We start from the raw sequence: 20,433 nt of genomic DNA, 5'->3' as shown, positions 1-20,433 counted from the left end.
ATTATTTATTTAAATAATATTAAATTATTTATATAGGCTTATGTGAATTATTGATTTTTTGTAAGCAATTATTTATATTAATTATCATTCTAATTTATTTTATAAGGATTTTAATAAATATTAAATTATTTATTTAATTATATAATTTAGTATAATTATACATAAATTAAATTTTTACTAGTTAATAATTTATTATTAATAATAATACTAATTTATTACCTTTTGTTTAATATTTAATATTATATTTAATCTATTTCTATCTTAATTAAATATTATTTAAGATAAATTAAATAATTTAAAGAATTAAATTTATATTTATATTTAAAGTAAATATTTAATTATCTATTAATATATTAATAATATATATTTAAATTTTTAAAATTTAATATATATCAATATCTATTAAATTAAAAATATTTAATTAATTATTTCTATTTGTTAAATATAAATAAGTCATTTTTTATATTAATTAACGTTTAATATTTAATTAATATTAATTAATTAATTATAATAATAAAAATAGAAATTAATAATTAATATTTTTAACAATATTTAAAATAATTTGTTATTTTATTTATAAAGATATAAAGAAATAACTTTATATTAATTTATAAAGTTAAATATTAACAATCATTATAACATTAATTATTTAATTATAATTAAATAAAATATAATAAATAGATTAATTTAAACAAAATATTAATTAATATATGTTAAAATAATAAAAGATTTGTTAGCTTTATAAGTTAGATGATGATCCAAGAGAGGTGAATTGAATCTCTCCAAATTCTTCTCAAATAATGATTTCAATATAGTTGAATAAAGATTAAGACAATAAGCTATTTTGATGAAAATATAATGCTGTGTTGAAAATTACAAACAAGCTTCTCCAAGCTTTACAAACTCAACACAATACACTCTTAAGGGTTATCCTCCCCTTTAAGCTTACAATCACAGAATACAAAATTTCAAGTGTTTGACAAACTCTGCTAATTTGAAGTACACAAAGGTATAGACAAGACAAAGATGAATGAATAACAAAAAGATAATTTGGATACAATGAATGCAAAGATATAGACTTTGAAGCTCTATGAACTCTTGATTATTTGAGAAAAAGAAAATAGATTCATCTTGATTCCTCTTGCTTCTTGGTGTATTGGAGTGCCCAATTTATAAAGAAATTGAGAAACTATCCATTGGGGAAGCTTGGAATGAAGAAATGCCCATTGAAATGATGAAAAAATAGCCTTTGGAGGTCTTCACGCCCAGAACTGATTGATCCAAGTTGTATTAAATAAAAGATAAAATATTATACAAGATAATTTTGTTAATTAGATAAATTATATGATAAATAAAAATAAATTTCAAGATAAAATACAAGATCTTAATTAGATATCTAATTAATTGACATGCACATAACCCCTTCCATTTTCTAAAGAAGTCAAAATCTCATTCAACAATGTTTTAATATCTATAACATTATAAAATTTTTATAAAAATAACAAAAATAAAAGGAAAAATAAAATAAGAGAAAATATTAAAGTAAAAGGAAAAAAAAAATAAGTACTAAAAAAGAGAAAAAAATTAAAAATAAACAAAAGCGCAAAATAGAAAAAATAAAAAAAGAAATGAAAAAATTAGAAAAATACAAAAAGTAATAAAAATTCCAAAAATGAAGAAAAAATGACAAAATAGAAAAAAAATAGTTTATAAAATATGAACAAAAAATAAAAAAAATAACAAATAATAAGAAATAAAAGTATAAAAAATCAAAGATAAAAAAATTAAAAGAAGATCAAAAATGAAATGGGATGACAAAATAGAAAAAAATTTAGTTTAGAAAACAAAAGCAATAAAATAAAAAAAAAAAACAAAGATAAAAAAATTAACAAAGGGAAAAAGTTAATACAAAAAAAAAAAAACAAAATAAGGAATTGCAAAAAAGAAAAAAATGGAAACAAGAAATAAAAAGAAATTTGAGAAAAAATGAGAAAAACAAGAAAAAAATAAAAAATGATGGGACAAAAATATGAAATAAAACAAAAAGAAAAAAGTTTATAAAAAATTTTCAAACAAAAAAAATATGAAAGCACATGAAAAAATAAGTAAAAAAAAGAAGAAAAATTTGAAAGGAGAAACAATCAATGAAAAATTATAAAAATATAATAGAAAATAGCCTACAACGATATAATAAAAAAATAAAAATTTATAAAAAAATAAATTTCATAACATTATAAAAATTTTTGAAAATATAAATAAAGAAATAAAAATAAAATAAGAAAAAAATAAAGCAAAAGAAAAAAACAATAAAACAATAAAAAAAATAAAGACGACAAAAATTGAATAAAAATTTTAAAAAATAAAATGAAATGACAAAATGAAAAAAAATTAGTTTAAAGAATACATAAAATTGAAAGACATATAAGACATAATAAGAAAACAATATAAAAAATCAAAGACAAAATTGAAAAAGAGAAAAATTAATGCAAAATAAAAATGAAAAGAAAAAAATATGAGATTTTAAAAATGCAAATAAAAATGCAAGGAAATTTGTGAAAAAAAAAATGAAAAGCAACAAAAGAATAAAAATGAAAAGACGATTTGGAATAAAAAAAAAGAAATATAAAAAATGAAAACAAATAAAAATGAAAGCATATGAAAAAAAAAAAAAAGCAAAAAAAAGACAAAAAATTAAGAAAATGAAAAAATAAAAATAAAAAATTTTGAACTTTACAAAAATTTTTTAAAATATAAATAAAAAATTTATGAAAAAATAAATTAAGAGAAAATATTAATATAAAAGAAAAAAATCAAAAAGCAAGAAAATAAAAAAAAAAGTAAAAAAACAATGAATAAAAATTTCAAATAGAAAATAGAAAAAACTTTTAGTTTAGAATATACAAAGAAAAACAAAAAAAAAACAAATATAGGAAAAAGATATAAAAAATCAAAGATAAAAAATAAAATAAAAGTTAATAAAAAATATAAATAAAAACAAAAGAAAATGCACAAAAAAAAAGAAAGTCTGAGGTTTTAAAATTATAAAAAATAAAAATAAAAAAAAATTAATGAAAATTCATAAAAATGCAACAAAAAATAACCAACAATGATAAAATAAAAAAAGAAAAGAAACAAATAGAAAAATAAAAAAATCCAAAACATTCTAAAAATTTTTGAAAATTTAAATAAAGCAAGAAATAAAAAAGAAAAATATTAAAGTAAAACAAAAAAGATAAACAAAGTACAAAAAATACAAAAATACAACAAAAATACAAAAAGTAACAAAATCAAAAATAATGAATCAAAAATAAAAAATTTGAATAAAATTTTCAAAAATGAAAAGAAATGACAAAATGAAAAATAATTAGTTTAAAAAATACAAAAAATTGAAAAACATATAAAATATAACAAGAAAACAATATAAAATGTGAAAGACAAAATTAAAAAAAAGAAAAGTTATTGTAAAATTAAAATGAAAACCAAAGGAGAAAATGAAAAAAAAAAAAGTACGAGAATTTAAAAACTCAAATAAAAAATAAAAAGAAATTTGTGAAAAAAATAAGAAAAACAAAAATTAAATAAAAATGAAAAGACAAGATTTGAAATAAAAAAGAAAAAAAGTAAAAAATATTAAAACAATGAAATAATGAAAACAAATAAAAATGAAAGCATGTAAGAAAAAAAAGCAAAAACAAAGAAAATTTTGAAGGAAAAAGTTTTTGAAAAATTATAAAATAGTAAAAAAAAGGCAAAATAAGAAAATGAAAAAATAAAAAAGATTAAAAAAATAAAAATAAAATTTTTTTAACTTTATAAAAATTTTCAAAATATAAATAAAAAATAAATTAAGAAAAAATAAAATAAACAAAAACAAAAAATCAAAAAGAAAGAAAATCAAAAATTAGCAAATCAAAAAAATATAAAAAGACAAAAGGAAGAAAAATTTCAAATAGAAAATAGAAAAAACTTGTAGATTAGAATATACAAAGAAAAAAAAAACAAATATAAAAAAAGACAAAAAATCAAAGATAAAATATAAAATAAGTCAATACAAAATATAAATAAAAACAAAATGAAGTACACAAAAAAAGAAAGCTTGAGATTTTGAAATTGTAAAGAAAAAATAAAAAAAAGTGAACAAAAAGATATAAGAAAAAGCAAGAAAAAATAAGAAAAATGAAAATACAAAGTATATAAAAAAATTAAAACAAAAAAAATAAAAGCAAATGAACAAATAAGATAAAAGAAAAAGAAAAAATTATAAAAAAAAGAATTACTGAAGAATTATAAAAATAGAATAGAAAATACCAAAAAAATGACAACAAAAATGAGACAAACCAAAAGAAAAAAAGATTAAGAAATAAAATAAATATCCATAACAGTTTAAAATTTTTATAAAAAATAACAAAAATTAACAATAAAAATAAAAGGAAAAAGAAAATAAAAGAAAGTATTAAAGCAAAAAGAAAAAGATAAAATAAGTAATAAAAAAAAGAAAAAAACACAATAAAAAAATAAAAGAGATGAAAAAATGAGTCAAAAAATTAAAAAAAATACAAAAACTAATAAAAATGACAAAATAGAAAAAAATTTAGTTTATAAAATACAAATTAAAAGAAGAAAAAGTTAAAACAATAAAAAATAAAAACAAAATAAGGAAGTGTGGAAAAAAAACACAAATTAGAAAGAAATGCAAAAAAAAAAACCAAAAAAAATAAAGAAGAAAAACCTTAAGAAAAAATAAAAAATGAAAAAAATTAAGATAGAAAGTAAATAGTACAAAAAAGAATTAATAAAAAATAATGTAAATGACCAATTAGATTAAAGTAATGAAAAATATCAAAGTAAAAAGAAAATATGTAATGAAATAGTAATAGAATGAAAACAAGAAAGAAAATATTTTGTAAAAAAAAAAAAAAAAGAATGAAAATAAAAAAAAGAAAAATATACTAAATAATAAATGAAAAATTAAGAAAATGCATAGAAAGTGAAAAAAAGAACAAAAAGAAGAAGAAAGTAAATAAAGAAGTAAAAAAAATTATACAAAGTTTAATCTTTAATTTATGTTTTAAAACTTAATTTGAATTTGAAAGTTTAGATGCAAAATATTTTGATTTGAATTTATTGATTTAAATTTAAAATTTTTAATTTTTAAATTGTTAAAAAATTAAAAATATAGATACATGAAGTAAATAGTGATAGATATAACAATTTCAAACTAGTGTTATTATATATAAGCCAATTAAATTTCAAAAGAAAATAACAAAGATAATTATTATCTCTTAACAAATTGTATTAAATAAAAGATAAATATTATACAATATAATTTTGTTAATTAGATAAATTACACGATAAATAAAAATAAATTTCAAGATAAAATACAAGAACTTAATTATCTAATTAATATAAATGTACATAACCCCTTCCATTTCTAATGAAGTCAAAGTCTCATTCAACAATGTTTTAATGTCCATAACATTATAAAATTTTTATAAAAAAACAAAAATAACAAAAATAAAAAATAAAAAAAAAAGAAAAAAAAAAGAGAAAATATTAAAGCAAAAGGAAAAAGATAAAATAAGCACTAAAAAAGAGAAAAAATTAGAAAAGTATAAAAACGAATAAAAATTTCAAAAATGAAGAAAAAATGACAATAAAAAAAAATTTAGTTTATTAAATACAAACAAAAAATAAAAAAATATAACAAATAAAAAGATAAAAAGATATAAAAAATCGAAGATAAAAAATTAAAAGGGATGACAAAGTAGAAAAAAATTTAATTTAAAAAATACAAGCAAAAAAAATGTAATAAGAAAAAAATAAAAAAAATTAAAGATGAAAAAATTAACAAAGGGAAAAAGTTAATACAAAATAAAAACAAAACAGGTGTAAAAAAAAAATGTAAACAAGAAATAAAAAGAATTTTGTGAAAAAAATTAGAAGAACAAGAAAAAATAAAAACTGAAAAGGTAAAAATATAAAATAAAACAAAAAGAAAAAAGGTTTTATAGAAAATTTTAAAACAAAGAAGAATGTGAAAACAAAAAAAAATATATCAAAATCACCAGAAAAAATAAGTAAAAAAAAAACAATTTAAAAGGAAAAAAAGTTAATGAACAATTATAAAAATACAACAGAAAATAACCAACATCGATAAATAAAAAAAAAAAAGATAAAAAGATAAACAAATAAAAAAATCCAAAACATTATAAAAATTTATGAAAATATAAATAAAGAAAGAAACAAAAAATAAACCAAAATAAAAATAAAATAACAAAAAAATACTAAAGCAAAACAAAAAAGATAAATAAAGTACAAAAAAAGAAAAAAAATCAATACCAATAAGAAAAGAAAAAATAAACAAAAATACAATAAATATAAAAATTAAAGAAAATAAAATACAATAAATACAATAAAGTAAGAAAATAAAAAACGAATCAAAAATAAAAAATAAAAAAAGACAATTTGAATAAAAATTTCAAAAATGAAAGGAAATGACAAAATAGAAAAAATATTTTAAAAATACAAAAAATTGAAAACATATAAGAAATAATAAGAAAATATATGAAATCAAAGACAAAATTAAAGAAAGAAAAATTAATGCAAAATAAAAATGAAAACCAAAGAAAATGCAACAAAAAAAGTATAAGAATTTAAAAACACAAATAAGAAATAAAAAGAAATTTGTGAAAAAATTAAGAAAAGAATAAAAATGAATAGACAATATTTGAAATAAAAAAAAAGAAAAAAAGAATATAAAAAATGAAAGCATATGAAAAAAAAAAAACAAAAAGAAAGAAAATTTTGAAAGAAAAAAGTTATTGAAAAATTATAAAATAGAACAAAAAATAGCAAAACAAAAAAAAGACAAAAAATAAGAAAATGATAAAATAAAAAAGATTCAAAACATAATAAAAATTTTTTAAACTTTATAAAAAAATTTTAAAATATAAATAAAATAAAAAATAAAAAATAAATTAACAGAAAATATTAATATAACAAAAACATAAAACAACATAAAATACTAAAAAAATAAAAATAAACAAAAACAAAAAATATAAAAGTAAGAAAATAAAAAATTAGAGGATAAAAAATATATAAAAAGATAAAATGAATAAAAATTTCAAATAGAAAATAGAAAAAACTTTTAGTTTAGAATATACAAAGAAAAATTAAAAAAATTAACAAAGGTAGAAAATAAGAAATAGAAAATCAAAGACAAAATAAAATAAAAGTCAATACAAAATATAAATAAAAACAAAAAAAAGTGCACAAAAAAAGAAATATGAGATTTTCAAATTGTAAAGAAGAAATAAAAAAAAAAGTGAACAAAAAGATATAAGAAAAAGCAAAAAAAAAAAAAAATGAAAGTAAACGAACAAATAAGTTAAAAGAAAAAGAAAAAAAGAATTAATGAAAAATTATAAAAATAAAATAGATAATAGCAAAAAAATAAAAAAAAATGACAACAAAAATGAGACAAAACAAAAGAAGAAAAGATTAAAAAAGAAAGCAAATATCCATAACATTATAAAATTTTTATAAAAAATAACAATAATTAACACTAAAAAATAAAAAAATAAAATAAAATAAGAGTATTAAAGCAAAAGGAAAAAGATAAAATAAGTATTAAAAAGAGAAAAATTAAAAAGTAAGTAAATGAAAAAATGAGTCAAAAAAATTAAAAAAATACAAAAACTAATAAAAATGAAAAAAATGACAATAGAAAAAATTTTAGTTTATAAAATACAAACAAAAAATAAAAAATATAACAAATAATAAGAAATAAAGATATAAAAAATCAAAGATAAAATTTTTTTAAAAAAATGTTAATACAAAATAAAAAATAAAAACAAAAGGAAATGTGAAAAAAAACACAAATTAAAAGGAAATGCCAAAAAAACCCAAAAAAAAAAGGAAGAAAAACCTTAAGAAAAAATAAAAAAAAAAGATAAAAAGTACAAAAATACAAAAAGTACAAAAAAAAAGAAAAAAATTAATAAAATATAATATAAATGACCAATTAAATTGAAGCAACAAAAAAATCAAAGTAAAACATAAAATATGTAGTGAAAGAATAATATAATGAAAACAAGAACAAGTATTTTGTAAAAAAAAAAAGAAAAATATACTAAATAACAAAATAATAATAAATGAAAAATTAAGAAAATGTATAAAATGTAAAAAAACAAAAAGCTAAAAAAAAGAAATAAATAAAGAAATAAAAAAATTCTACAAAGTTCAATCTTTAATTTATGTTTTAAAACTTAATTTGAATTTGAAAGTTTAGATGCAAAATATTTTGATTTGAATTTATTGATTTAAATTTAAAATTTAAAATTTTTAAATCGTTAAAAATGTAAAAATATAAATGCATGAAGTAAATAATGATAGATATAACAATTCCAAACTAGTGTTATTATATATAAGCCAATAAAATTCCAAAAGAAAATAACAAAGAAAATTATTATCTCTCAACAAATTGTATTAAATAAAAGATAAATATTATACAATCCAATATAATAAATAAAATAATAAGTAATAAACAAAATAATTCAAATGGTATTAAATATTATAAAAGATAATTTTGTTAATTAGATAAATTACACAATAAATAAAAACAATTTTCAAGATACAATACAAGATGTTAATTAGATATCTAATTAGTATACATACACATAACACCTTCTATTTCTAATGAAGTTAAAATCTTATCAACAATATTTTAATATCCATAAAATTATAAAATTTTGTAAAAAAACAAAAATAACAAAAATAAAAAATAAAAGGAAAATAAAATTAAAAAATATTAAAACAAAAAGAAAAAGATAAAATAAGTACTAAAAAAAGGGAAAAATTAAAAATAAACAAAAGCACAAAATAGAAAAAATAAGAAAGGAAATGAAAAACTAACGAGTCAAAAGAAAAAATTAAAAAAAATACAAAAAGTAAAAAATATTTCAAAAATGAAGAAAAAATGACAAAATAGGAAAAAAATTTAGTTTATAGAACAAAAAGAAAAAAAAGTTTATAAAAAATTTTAAAACAAAGAAAAAAGTGCAAACAAAAAAATTATGAAAGCACATGAAAAAATATGTAAAGAAAAAGAAAAAAAATTAAAAGGAAAAAAAGTTAATGAAAAATTACAAAAATGCAATAGAAAATAACCAACAATTATAAATTAAAAAAAAGAAAAAAAATCCAAAACATTATAAAAATTTATGAAAATATAAATAAAAAAAGAAATAAAAAATAAACCAAAATAAAAATAAAATAAGAAAAAATATTAAAGCAAAAGAAAAAAGATAAATAGAGTACAAAAAAAGAAAAAAATCAATACCAATAAGAGAAGAAAAAATATAAAATATAATAAAAAATATAAAAAGTAAGAAAATCAAAAATAATAAAGACAAAAAGACAAATTGAATAACAATTTGAAAAATGAAAAGGAATGACAAAATGAAAAAAAAAATAGTTTAAAAAATACAAAAAAAATGAAAAAATATAAGAAATAATAAGAAAACAATATAAAAAATCAAAGACAGAAAACTAAAAAAGAGAAAAGTTAATGCAAAATAAAAATGAAAACCAAAGAAGAAAATGCAAAAAAAAAAAAAATATGAGAATTTAAAAACACAAATAATAAATAAAAAAATTTGCAAAAAAAATTAGAAAAGCAAGAAAAAGAATAAAAATGAAAAGACAAAAGATTTGAAATAAAAAAATAAAAAATTTTAAAACAACGAAAAAATTAAAACAAATAAAAAATAAAAGCATATGAAAAAAATAAGAAAAAAGAAAAAAAAATTTTAAGGAAAAAAGAAATTGAAAAATTATAAAATAGAACAAAAAATAGCAAAAAAAAAGACAATAAGAAAATAAAATAAAAAATTTTTGAAGTTTATACAATTTTTTTAAAATATAAATAAAAAATAAAAGAAAAATAAATTAAGAGAAAATATTAATATAAAAGAAAAAATAAAATAAAATACTAAAAAAATAACAATTAAAAATAAACAAAAACAAAAAATAAAAAAGTAAGAAAATAAAAAATATATAAAAAGACAAAATGAATAAAAATTTCAAATATAAAATAAAAAAAAATTTTAGTTTAGAATATAGAAAAAATATAATAAATATAGAAAAAAAGATATAAAAAATAAAATAAAAGTCAATAGAAAATATAAATAAAAACGAAAGGAAGTGCACAAAAAAAAAATCTGAGATTTTAAAATTGTAAAGAAGAAATAAAAAAAAGTGTGAACAAAAAGATATAAGAAAAAGCAAGAAAAAAATAAAAAATGAAAAAAAGTTAATGAAAATTTATAAAAATGCAACAGATAATAACCAACAATGATAAAATAAAAAAAGAAAAGAAAAAAAGATAGAAAAATAATAAATAATAAATAAAATAAATAATAAGTAATAAATAAAATAATCCAAATTGTATTAAATAAAAGATAAATATTATACAATATAATTTTGTTAATTAGATAAAATACACGATAAATAAAAATAAATTTCAAGATAAAATACAAGATCTTAATTAGATATCTAATTAGTATACATACACATAACACCTTCCATTTTTAATGAAGTCAAAATCCCATTCAATAAAGTTTAATAATAGGGTGATCTGCATTTAAGTTAAACACAAGCAACATGCCACATATATAGCGAACAATGCTATTTTAGAAATAAAGAATCAAACTTGAACTTCATGATTTAAGACCATAATGAACTAATCCTAAAGCAAAAAGATTCAAGGCAAAGACTGCCTGCAAAATAAACCTAATCACATCCATTGCTCACAAATCAAACATTATAAATGTTTTAACTTGAAACCCCAAAGATACGAAAGTAGAAGGCCTTTAAGAACCTAAAGAGAAATTAAAACCAAAGCAACAAAACCTTAACAAGAAAAGACTATAATAAAGGCCAAAGATAAGAGGTAGTTTGCATCTCAACATAAATATACAACAATTATATACCAACGTTAAAAAACAACAGCCACCAACCACATCATAAGTCAGGGTGCTTCCAATAATAACAGTGTTCCTTAAGAAAAAAAAGTCTATATTATAATCAGAAACATAGAATTTTAGCAACTTTAATCAAACTCTTCATGATCTGAAATGTACTAGAACAAGTACAGTTATCATCGAAAGTTACCATACAATACAACAAAAATTCTATGCAAGATCATAGATTTTCAAAGAATCCAATAAGAAAGAGGCAATCTTCCATCTCAGTGCTTAACTAGATTTAAATTTATGAAATTAATCTTAAGAAAGTAATCCGTCATGCAACAAAATAAAGTGAAATCAGCAAAACAAGAAGAATCAAAACACAACACAAGAAGAAAGAGGTACTCTTCATTGTAAGCACTCATCTTCAGTGCTAGGCTGGATTAAGTTTTTGAAATTAAACCTAAGATTACAATTTGTCATGCAACAGAGTTGAACTAGCAAAATAAAAAAATAAAAAATAAAAAACTCAACCATACAAATTTGGAGTACACTGCTATACAATCTCTAATTCCTCTCTCTAGCAAATCGTGTTCAGAGTACACGATCAACTAATTTCCGTATAGACTACTAAATGCAACCACAATTAAGAAAAGTTTACAAAACTACAATCTGTACACAAAAGATAAAACTAAAATTTAAATGGAATGTTAAAGCATAAGAGATCAAATATTAATTGAAGTTCAGATTAAACTCCAGCAAGTCAAAAGCACTACAACAAAAAATTAGACATTAACCAGAAGCTATGGGAATGAAATCTAGAAGCCAACTTGCAGAATAAAACCAACAAACACACAGACATAGAAATTTTGAAACTTTAATTCCTTCTATCCTGCAAGGTATGCTTGGAGCACATAGCCCATATAGCTTCAAAGACACAAACAGATGACAACTAGGCACACTCATGAACGAAGAAACCACAACCCACGAATTTCTTTTGTAGTAACATTCTCCTAATGCATTCTCAAACAACTTCATCAATAGCAATAAATTGCACCGATATATAGGCATATACGGAGTGAAGAGACATAATTTAACAGTTCTGTAAAAGAATTTTCCTCATTTCCCAATCTGAGAAAGCACCCAAGAGACTGTTGACACATATAGTAGTATAGAATTACAGTTCTGCTCATAGTTGCTTTGCTGCTTTTTAATTATATTTATATATGAGGTGGTGCATAATGCTTCTTTTTACTAAAAGAGCTAAACAAAGGGCTTGACAGGACAGAGAGATATAAAACAATCCCAAGAATGAAAAAAATAAAAATAACCTCATTTTATCTAAAGATACCATGATGTAAATGTAACATGCACAAGTATAAGCAAAAGCTTAAAGAAACAAAATTTAAAACTAAAAAACGATTGAATTTGTGACATAAGGGATACACACTGATTAGTTTCAAGCTTAAAGCACCAATGAAAATAGAACATAAAAAATAATGACTATTTCTACCATTCTTTTAACCCTTCATAAAGTTCTAACATAGGTAAAGGAATTTGGGTGTTACTACAAGAAGAATTGAAAAACCTATTAGCCCAAAAAAAATATATTTAAACACACAAACTATTCAGAATATTAATTATTCTTCATTTCCTACAATAATAATACACCACGGCTTTGAGAAAAAGAAGTCAATTATAACTTCAAGAAGTGCTATATAAAAGGAAAGAGTTGACTAATATTCTTTGCTATGAAAGATTTATTAATGAGCTTAACTAGGTGTTTCAAAAGAGTACCAAATGCATAAGACTCACCTGTAATTGTCAGGGTTCATGGAAAGTAAAGCCTTGTAAATATTGGCACCTTCTTCTAGGCATCCAAGTTTCACCAGGAGAGAAACCTTTTGTTCTTTGTAAGTCAATTTATCAACCTAGAATAATAGAATTGGTTAGAATTTTAATGTCCAAAAATTCAAAACTTACAAAATTTTTAATGTTAAAAGTATTCAGGCATTATACATTTGACACTTACTATTTTTGGCTCTTTCTTATACAATTCCTCAAGTGCTCTCTCAAGAAACCCAGATTCCTCTAGCAAAGAGATCTGGAGAAAAATACCATACCCTCATAAACATCAGAAAAGCAGCAGGGGGCACCACTAGTCTAGATGTACAGCATCAATTATGCATAATGAATGTAGTTATGCATATTTCTATGCCAATATATTATTAAAGAAATAAATGCTACTGCAAGGGCTAAGGCTTGTAGGTACTTGTCCAATTGGTTAAGCTGTTTTCGAATCATGTTAATGGTGTTAAACCAAAAAAGAGTAGTCAAAAAGAAAGATAGACTAATTTATTAAGATGTCAGAAACAAAAATTCCGAAATGGTTCCACAGAACATATAATTGGAGATTAGCAATTATTAAGATTCAGAGCTGCTAAGTACAAACACCACAGATATGATTACTTGTAGAAGGCCCAACAATTAGTGAACAAGCCATATTTCTCTCTAACATGAATACATCAAGAATTAAATATCTTATAGATGCCAAATACCACTATAGGCCACTAGTTAGTCCTCCATCTCAGATTAAAGTAAACTTGGAGATGATTTAATTTAACTTATCAGCCATACACACAGAATCATGAAAAGCCATACTTCACAAGTAGAAAGAATGGGTGTAACATGTACATGAAAGTAGACGAGATTTTGGCAATAAAATAAGCAGAAGGAAAAAAGAAGTTAAGAAGAAATGGGTAGGTTTTCTAATTGCATGTGAAAAAAATTAGAATTAATTCAAAAATGGGACCACATTTATAAAGAAGGTAAAGGCATTAAAAATCTTTAATTTTCTTATATTTAATTACTTTATTTGATTTATGGATAATTTCACTAACTGTGTTGGCATCTGGTTAACAAGTGACACCAAATCAGTCACTCCCATTATACGTTAGTATAAATTCGAAAATTTTGAATGTCTGTATAATGAAGTCAACTCATGTGAAATTACAGCCACATCCCACATACATATGCATGCAAAAAAAAAGAGTTGAAGTACATAACCAATACCTAATATAAAAGCATTTCACCATGCTCACAACGTTCATTATCTGGTGGATAATCATCTTCTAATGTCCCTTCAAATGCTTCCAAAATTTCAATTGCTTTTGCACCACTAATATCAACCAAAAAAAGGAATACAGCATAAATACCTAAAGGATGAATGAAATTAATAAGACTTCATTCACTTAGAACTACTTGGCTAAGACAGGGACAGAAAAGGAAAAACTCTCATAACTGTTGTGCCAACAACTTCAATTCATTCATATATAAAGCCAAATGAAAATATGGCATCATCATTGTCTCCATATAAAACTATAGCAAAAACAACAGAACTCTGCAGTTAACTAGGCATTGTTTGTAAAAGGCTAATTGGCAACCAAATTTCATAAATGCAAGTGCAACCAGCTTAGAATAGTAGGGTACCTATCTATCTACCCACCTATCTGTACATATTAGTAACATCTTTAACACATTCTACACCCACCATATATTGTCATAAAAGAAGTTTGATATCTTATTGGATGTTTAGTTGAAGTCATACAAACAATATTAACCACGTGTTAAAAATCAACAGTAATTTCATCCATGTTAGCACCCATTTGATCATATAATTAGAAACATTAAGTCCTGATTAAGCATTTAATTTAAAGAAAGGCTTTCATTATATCAACAAATATTTCAACTTTCAATACCAAAAGGCCCTTCAATTTGGACCTTCAAGTATACATAACAATAACAACACTCTAAAACATGTTTCACAAAATAAAAGTCAACAGAAATTGGTGAAAGTTAACATAAGAATTGGAACAAATTTTTTTAAGAAAAAAATAAAGGACAAGTACTTTGAGTTTAAATGGTGGGCTACAGCAAAGCCAATCCAGTTCATGCAATGATTTGGTTTCAAATGCAAAAGTTGTTGTCTTGTATCAACAAACCTGTCAAATCTCGCATTTGTGCCTGCAATGCAAAAGATAAAACATAAATGTAATAATTTCTGAAATAACCTGAAACATGACAATGAGAAAATACAAAACCACGATCAAATCCAAAAAATTTCTCTCAAACTTCATATCTTAGTAGAAAGACAAATGCTCATCATCTTCATACTTTTTCCTTTAACTTTTCAAGGCATATAAACCATAAATAAAAGAGGGGGCGGGGGGGGGGGGGGGGGGCACAAATAAGTTAATGCCAACAAATGACTTAATCATCTGAAATCATGAGTTAAGAATCCATAATATGGCAAGCGCTAAAGCATCAAGGGAGAATAATAGAAATGAAAATCATCAATTTCAGTATCAAAGACGCCAACTTTTGTTACTATTCTGGAGCAGTAAGGCACATGTGCAGATGAAGTTAAGAGAAGAACCGAAACAGATCTGATCCAGAAAGTATAAACACTTTCTAATTGCAAAGGTCATTCATGTTAAAACTTTCAACCATTAAGGAACTAGTAGAATGAGAGGGAAAAAGGATCCGTGGCGGTAGACCAGAAACTATCAATTCAAGGTGGTTGCTTGTTACAGTATAATGAGAACGAAAGGATCAAATCAGACTGGTTGCTTCTGATTATATTACTTATGTTTTATTTTTGCGTATGCCTCAAAACAAAACCTTCAATTAAGATACTAAATCTGAACCATCTCTCATATTAATCTGCTGCCAGAATATCAGATGATGTCTGTTATATCCTTTTCCTTCCCCTAAAGCCATAAATTGTTTCTACCAAAACTATGATCTAAATTTTCAAAGTTATAAAACCAGCTGACTCATCTACTTTCTAAGTGTTTAAGAAGATGTTTTTTTCATGGTCTCATACAGCCTCTCCCTTTTAGTTGGAGTTATCTCCATATTCCATTCCTCTGTTTTAAGCCATATATCTTCGTCTCTTTTGTTACTATCTTAATATAATTATGCCTTTTCTATCCATCTACTAGTAGATTCCGTCAAGCAACTAAACAGCTTCAAATTTCATAAATTTTATTTTCACTTCACTACTAACTATGTAGCTAATCTTGGTGTTTTCATCCAGTTATATTAAGTTACCACAATGAACTTGCCCCTACCAACTACCACGAAACTTACAGTTGCACAAAAGTTGGCACCAAACTATTTTAGTTGCAATATTGACTTGCCTATAAGTACCCTAATACTTAAGATTCTCAAATTCTACAATGGAATCTGAAAAATCTTTTAGGCAAACCACAAAGCTTACAAGAAATCTTATACAGAGAAACTCCTTTAAATGTTCGAAAAATACCATGACAAGTGAGTGTTCTTACTTAACATTAAGCATACAACAGATAAACATCTTAGATTTAACACTGAGTCTAGATGTACAAATCATAGAGAAGGAAGGTAAATAAGGTATACCTGCAAGAGTGACAAGTCCCGTAGTATTTCAATGTTGTCTGGATCTATTCTCAAAGCATTGCGATAGCATTTGATAGCCTCCCTGTATTCTCTATCTGACCGATAGAGACCATAAACGTGCCAGCAAACATGACTTTTTACATCATTCTACATTAAGACACAAACATGAAAACAATGTTGGAAAAAGTGACACTGCTTTGACATTATAGCAACCAAAAGAAAATAAATAAGATAACCTTTACAACTAGCCGAACAAGCTCATAAGCTTCAGTTTTCCGATCCATGCAATTTAAGGTTAACCCCTTCATTGACAATGTTTCTGACAATAATGAATATAAGCCCATATGACAACATACAAACACAACAAACAAACAGTTACCAGATAGCATAAAATATTACTTGGAAACTGCATATTTAAAAGGATGGATATATTAAACAAAACGCTACTACACTCTACCAATACCGCACACTAATGAATATTCACAAAACCCAACCAAGATGAAGAAGGTATTCAAATATTGCAGATTTCAAACTGTAGAGGTTAAAAATGTAGTTGTATACCCGAAATTAATGCAATATATTCAGTTGATAGAGAATATCTCCACATTGATACTGCTAGAATGTTCCACTTATCTCTAGAACCATCATAAATCATGGACTAGTCACTATACAGCTAGTGCTTTCAAAAATGCAAATGACATCAATCATAAGACATGAGAAAGGAACATACAGTCTACAGAAACAATCATGTCAACTTAGAGGCATTCTTGTAAGGATTATTGAAACCAATAACCTTGATAACAACATAAACCATCTAGTGACAGCCCCTTTTTCCTCTAAAGTGTAAAGTTCTTTTTGTTTCAGAGTTCTTGCATCTTTATATAGGTACATTTACAAGAACCATGCAAACATAAACACTAAACAATAAGTGCCTCTCAGCCAAAAACAAATAAATAAATAAGTGCTTAAAATTAAACTACCTCCATGGTCAGGAAACTTTTTCAGTATTGCATCTGCAGCCTTCAGTCCCTTCTTGTACTGTTTAGTTTCATATGATTTCTGCAATGATAAAATATACAAGAGCTTTAGCAATAGCACATGGACCTCCAAAGCAATAAAAATTCAGTTATGAGAATTCGCTAGAGTATAATAACAGATAAAAATTAATTACATAAAAATCAGGCAAAAAAACTGTGTCAAGAGTCCATTACTATAGAAGTTAAAATAGAGTAAGAATTCACCCGTCAAAACTCTAGTTTTCACTATAAATTAGGAGAAATAAGAGGGAAGGGGGGAAAACTCTCAATAGCGTGTGGAAAACATCCAAATGTTGCTATTCTATATCTAATACGAACAAGTTCTTAAAATATATAAATATTCAAGTTTAACCTGCAAAGCCTACAATTACATTAAAAATTGTCCCAGTCAATTTATCAAATTCTTAAATAGATTGTTTAACAAAGTTTGTTATTGTCTTGAATGCTTATGTGCATCAAAGCCAAAATGCCACAATTGTTTCCCATTAGGAACCAACAAAATTCCTATTTTAAAAAGTTGGCAACATGCAAGAGAAATTACTAAAGTAGGAAGAGTCACCAAACCCTTTTATTTTCATTTCTCTAATTTTCTCCGTGATGATACAAATGAATTATCAGCAAAAGGAAAGCACAACGAGCATCCTTACTTTAAAAAAAAAAAAGGTCAAAGCAAAATTCAATTTTTTAAAGTTGCTTTTCAACAAAATCGAATTCATTGACCTAAATTAAGCAAAGCAATAAACTTAATTAAGCTTCAATCGCTAAACAGAACAAAGAAAATTAACTTAATTTATACGAAAAATTGCCCAAAAGCAAAAACCTAATTGACAAACAAGCTTATCTAGTCCAAATTTCCATTTATAATTGACATCCACCGATTTTCTCAGCAAGCAAACAGACCAGTATCCAGCTAGGGTTTTGCAAGCAAAGAACAAAAAGAAAAAAGAAGTGCGATCGAATAAACAAAAAATAAGAAAGCAAAATACAAGTATAAATACCAACTAGAAATACGTAGATACGAACTGAAAAATGAGAGAGAAAAGAGAATCGAAGCCTTACGACAATGAGTTTGAAGAGGTTAGCTTCCTTCGGAGGCAACGAAGCTCCCATTGTTGAAGAAAATTAGAAAATTTTAGAAGAAAAACAAGAATCGTAAGAGAAAAAAAATGAGAAGATTGAGACATGATGAAGTGAGAGTTAGGGGCTTGCAAGAGAGAGAATAGAGTGGTGGCGTTATCTGCTGCTTCAACCCTAGGGTCAACAAGAAGCTTGAACAAAAGTAAAATTAAAAAGGGCCGTTGGTTCATTTGTTTGACGGAAAATTTACTAAAAAGGGGATCTCACAAATTTTTATTAATTGATATCATAATTTAACATATAAAATTAATAAAAATATAATTTATTTTTATCATTTTAATGTTTAATAGGTGTTAATTTAAATTTTAAATGATTATTATATGTTACATATACATTTAATCAAAATATATGTACATTTAAATATTGAGATGTAATTTTAACTTTTTATAAATTTTACTTATAAATATTATTATTAATTATTTTATTACAAAATCAAATAATAAATATTTTTATGAAATACTTAATTTTATAATTCTCTCCTTGTCTTTTTTCGTAGGCTCAATCATTTTCTAATCATCTATGCTAGTATCAGATATCAATTAAAAATGTCACTTTGACTTGTCTTTGAATCCAACATACTAAGACAACCTCAATCACTAATAAAATATATTTGATGTTTTGATATCATGCAAGCAAGCTGTTTTCAGAGTACAAACTAATAAGGAACAATTGGAGAAAACTTTCACTTCAACTAATAGTTAAACAAAAATAAAGTGAATACCAAAATTTACCATTTTAAATAATCATATTATCTTTGCATTACATGTTAAATCAAAGATCACAAAAATATTTTAATTCTTATGATTATTCCAAAGGAAGAAATAGAACATGTTTTTTTTCGGTTTGAAACTAGCAGGGAAGCCTACTTTATAAATTGTGTTACGAATTTTATGAATGACAACAGATAGGATATATGTTAATTTTAAGTATCCAAATTTTTTTATTTATTAAAATATTTGAATTCAATAAATACTCAAATAATTTTTAATTTTATTATCTAAATCTAACTCACATAATATATATAAAAAAAAAAACCCATTATTGTTCAAACTCATTAAATATTCATTTTTTAAGTTAAAATTTAAAATTTAAATTCAAATTTAAAATTGATTTTAAAAAATATTATTAAAAGAAATTAAATTAATAAATGAAAGTTTTATTGGCTTATATATAATAACACTAGTTTGGAATTGTTATATCTATCACTATTTACTTCATGTATCTATATTTTTTTCATTTTTAACGATTTAAAAATTAAAAATTCTAAATTTAAATCAATAAATTCAAATCAAAATATTTTGCATCTAAACTTTCATATTCAAATTAAGTTTTAAAACTTAAATTAAAGATTGAACTTTGTAGAATTTTTTTATTTCTTTATTTACTTCCTTTTTCTTTTCCTTTTTTGTTTTTTGTTTTTACTTTTTATGCATTTTCGTAATTTTTCATTCATTATTTTCATTTTTTTTACAGAATAATTTCTTTCTTGTTTTCATTCTATTACTCTTTCATTACATATTTTCCTTTTTACTTTGATTTTCTTTTTTGTTACTTCAACCTAATTGGTCATTTACATTATTTTCTATTAATTTTTTTTCTTTTTGTACTCTTTTTACTTTCTATCTTTATTTTCTTCATTTTTTTATTTTTTCTTAAGGCTTTTCCTTCTTTTTTTTTTTATCATTTGTTTCTAATTTGTGTTTTTATTTTGTATTAACTTTTTCCTTCTTTTAACTTTTTATCTTTGATTTTTTATATCTTTATTTCTTATCATTTGTTATATTTTTTATTTTTTGTTTGTATTTTATAAACTAAATTTTTTTCTATTTTTATTATTTTTTTTTAAATTTCTT

General features: G+C 22.1%; 1 protein-coding gene across 5 annotated transcripts; it reads right to left on the bottom strand.

Annotated features, from left to right (window-relative positions):
* Positions 1-820: 820 nt before the first annotated feature.
* LOC149509994 (N-terminal acetyltransferase A complex auxiliary subunit NAA15-like) lies at positions 821-18,742 on the bottom strand. 5 transcript variants are annotated; one of them, XM_089757611.1, is made up of 9 exons: positions 18,503-18,742; positions 17,387-17,465; positions 16,643-16,725; positions 16,407-16,553; positions 14,969-14,990; positions 14,040-14,145; positions 13,000-13,071; positions 12,783-12,898; positions 821-1,271 (listed from the first exon to the last, which is right to left on the bottom strand). In XM_089757611.1, exons 1-6 carry the CDS (start codon positions 18,551-18,553, stop codon positions 14,099-14,101), a joined length of 429 nt encoding a protein of 142 aa, XP_089613737.1. In that variant the 5' UTR covers positions 18,554-18,742; the 3' UTR covers positions 821-1,271; positions 12,783-12,898; positions 13,000-13,071; positions 14,040-14,098. The 5 variants fall into 5 exon arrangements, with proteins under 5 accessions (XP_089613737.1, XP_089613738.1, XP_089613736.1 ...); XM_089757612.1 differs by lacking the exon at positions 821-1,271 and adding an exon at positions 10,789-11,058; XM_089757610.1 differs by lacking the exon at positions 821-1,271 and having other exon boundaries at positions 10,789-12,898.
* Between the last annotated feature and the right edge of the window lie 1,691 nt (positions 18,743-20,433).

The sequence above is a fragment of the Durio zibethinus genome, unplaced genomic scaffold (assembly GCF_047325235.1).
Source record: "Durio zibethinus cultivar Kanyao isolate XHJ-2024 unplaced genomic scaffold, ASM4732523v1 HiC_scaffold_83, whole genome shotgun sequence".
Lineage (NCBI taxonomy): Eukaryota > Viridiplantae > Streptophyta > Magnoliopsida > Malvales > Malvaceae > Durio > Durio zibethinus.
Note: the sequence above shows the minus strand (reverse complement) of the source record. Positions and strands in the feature narration are given on the sequence as shown.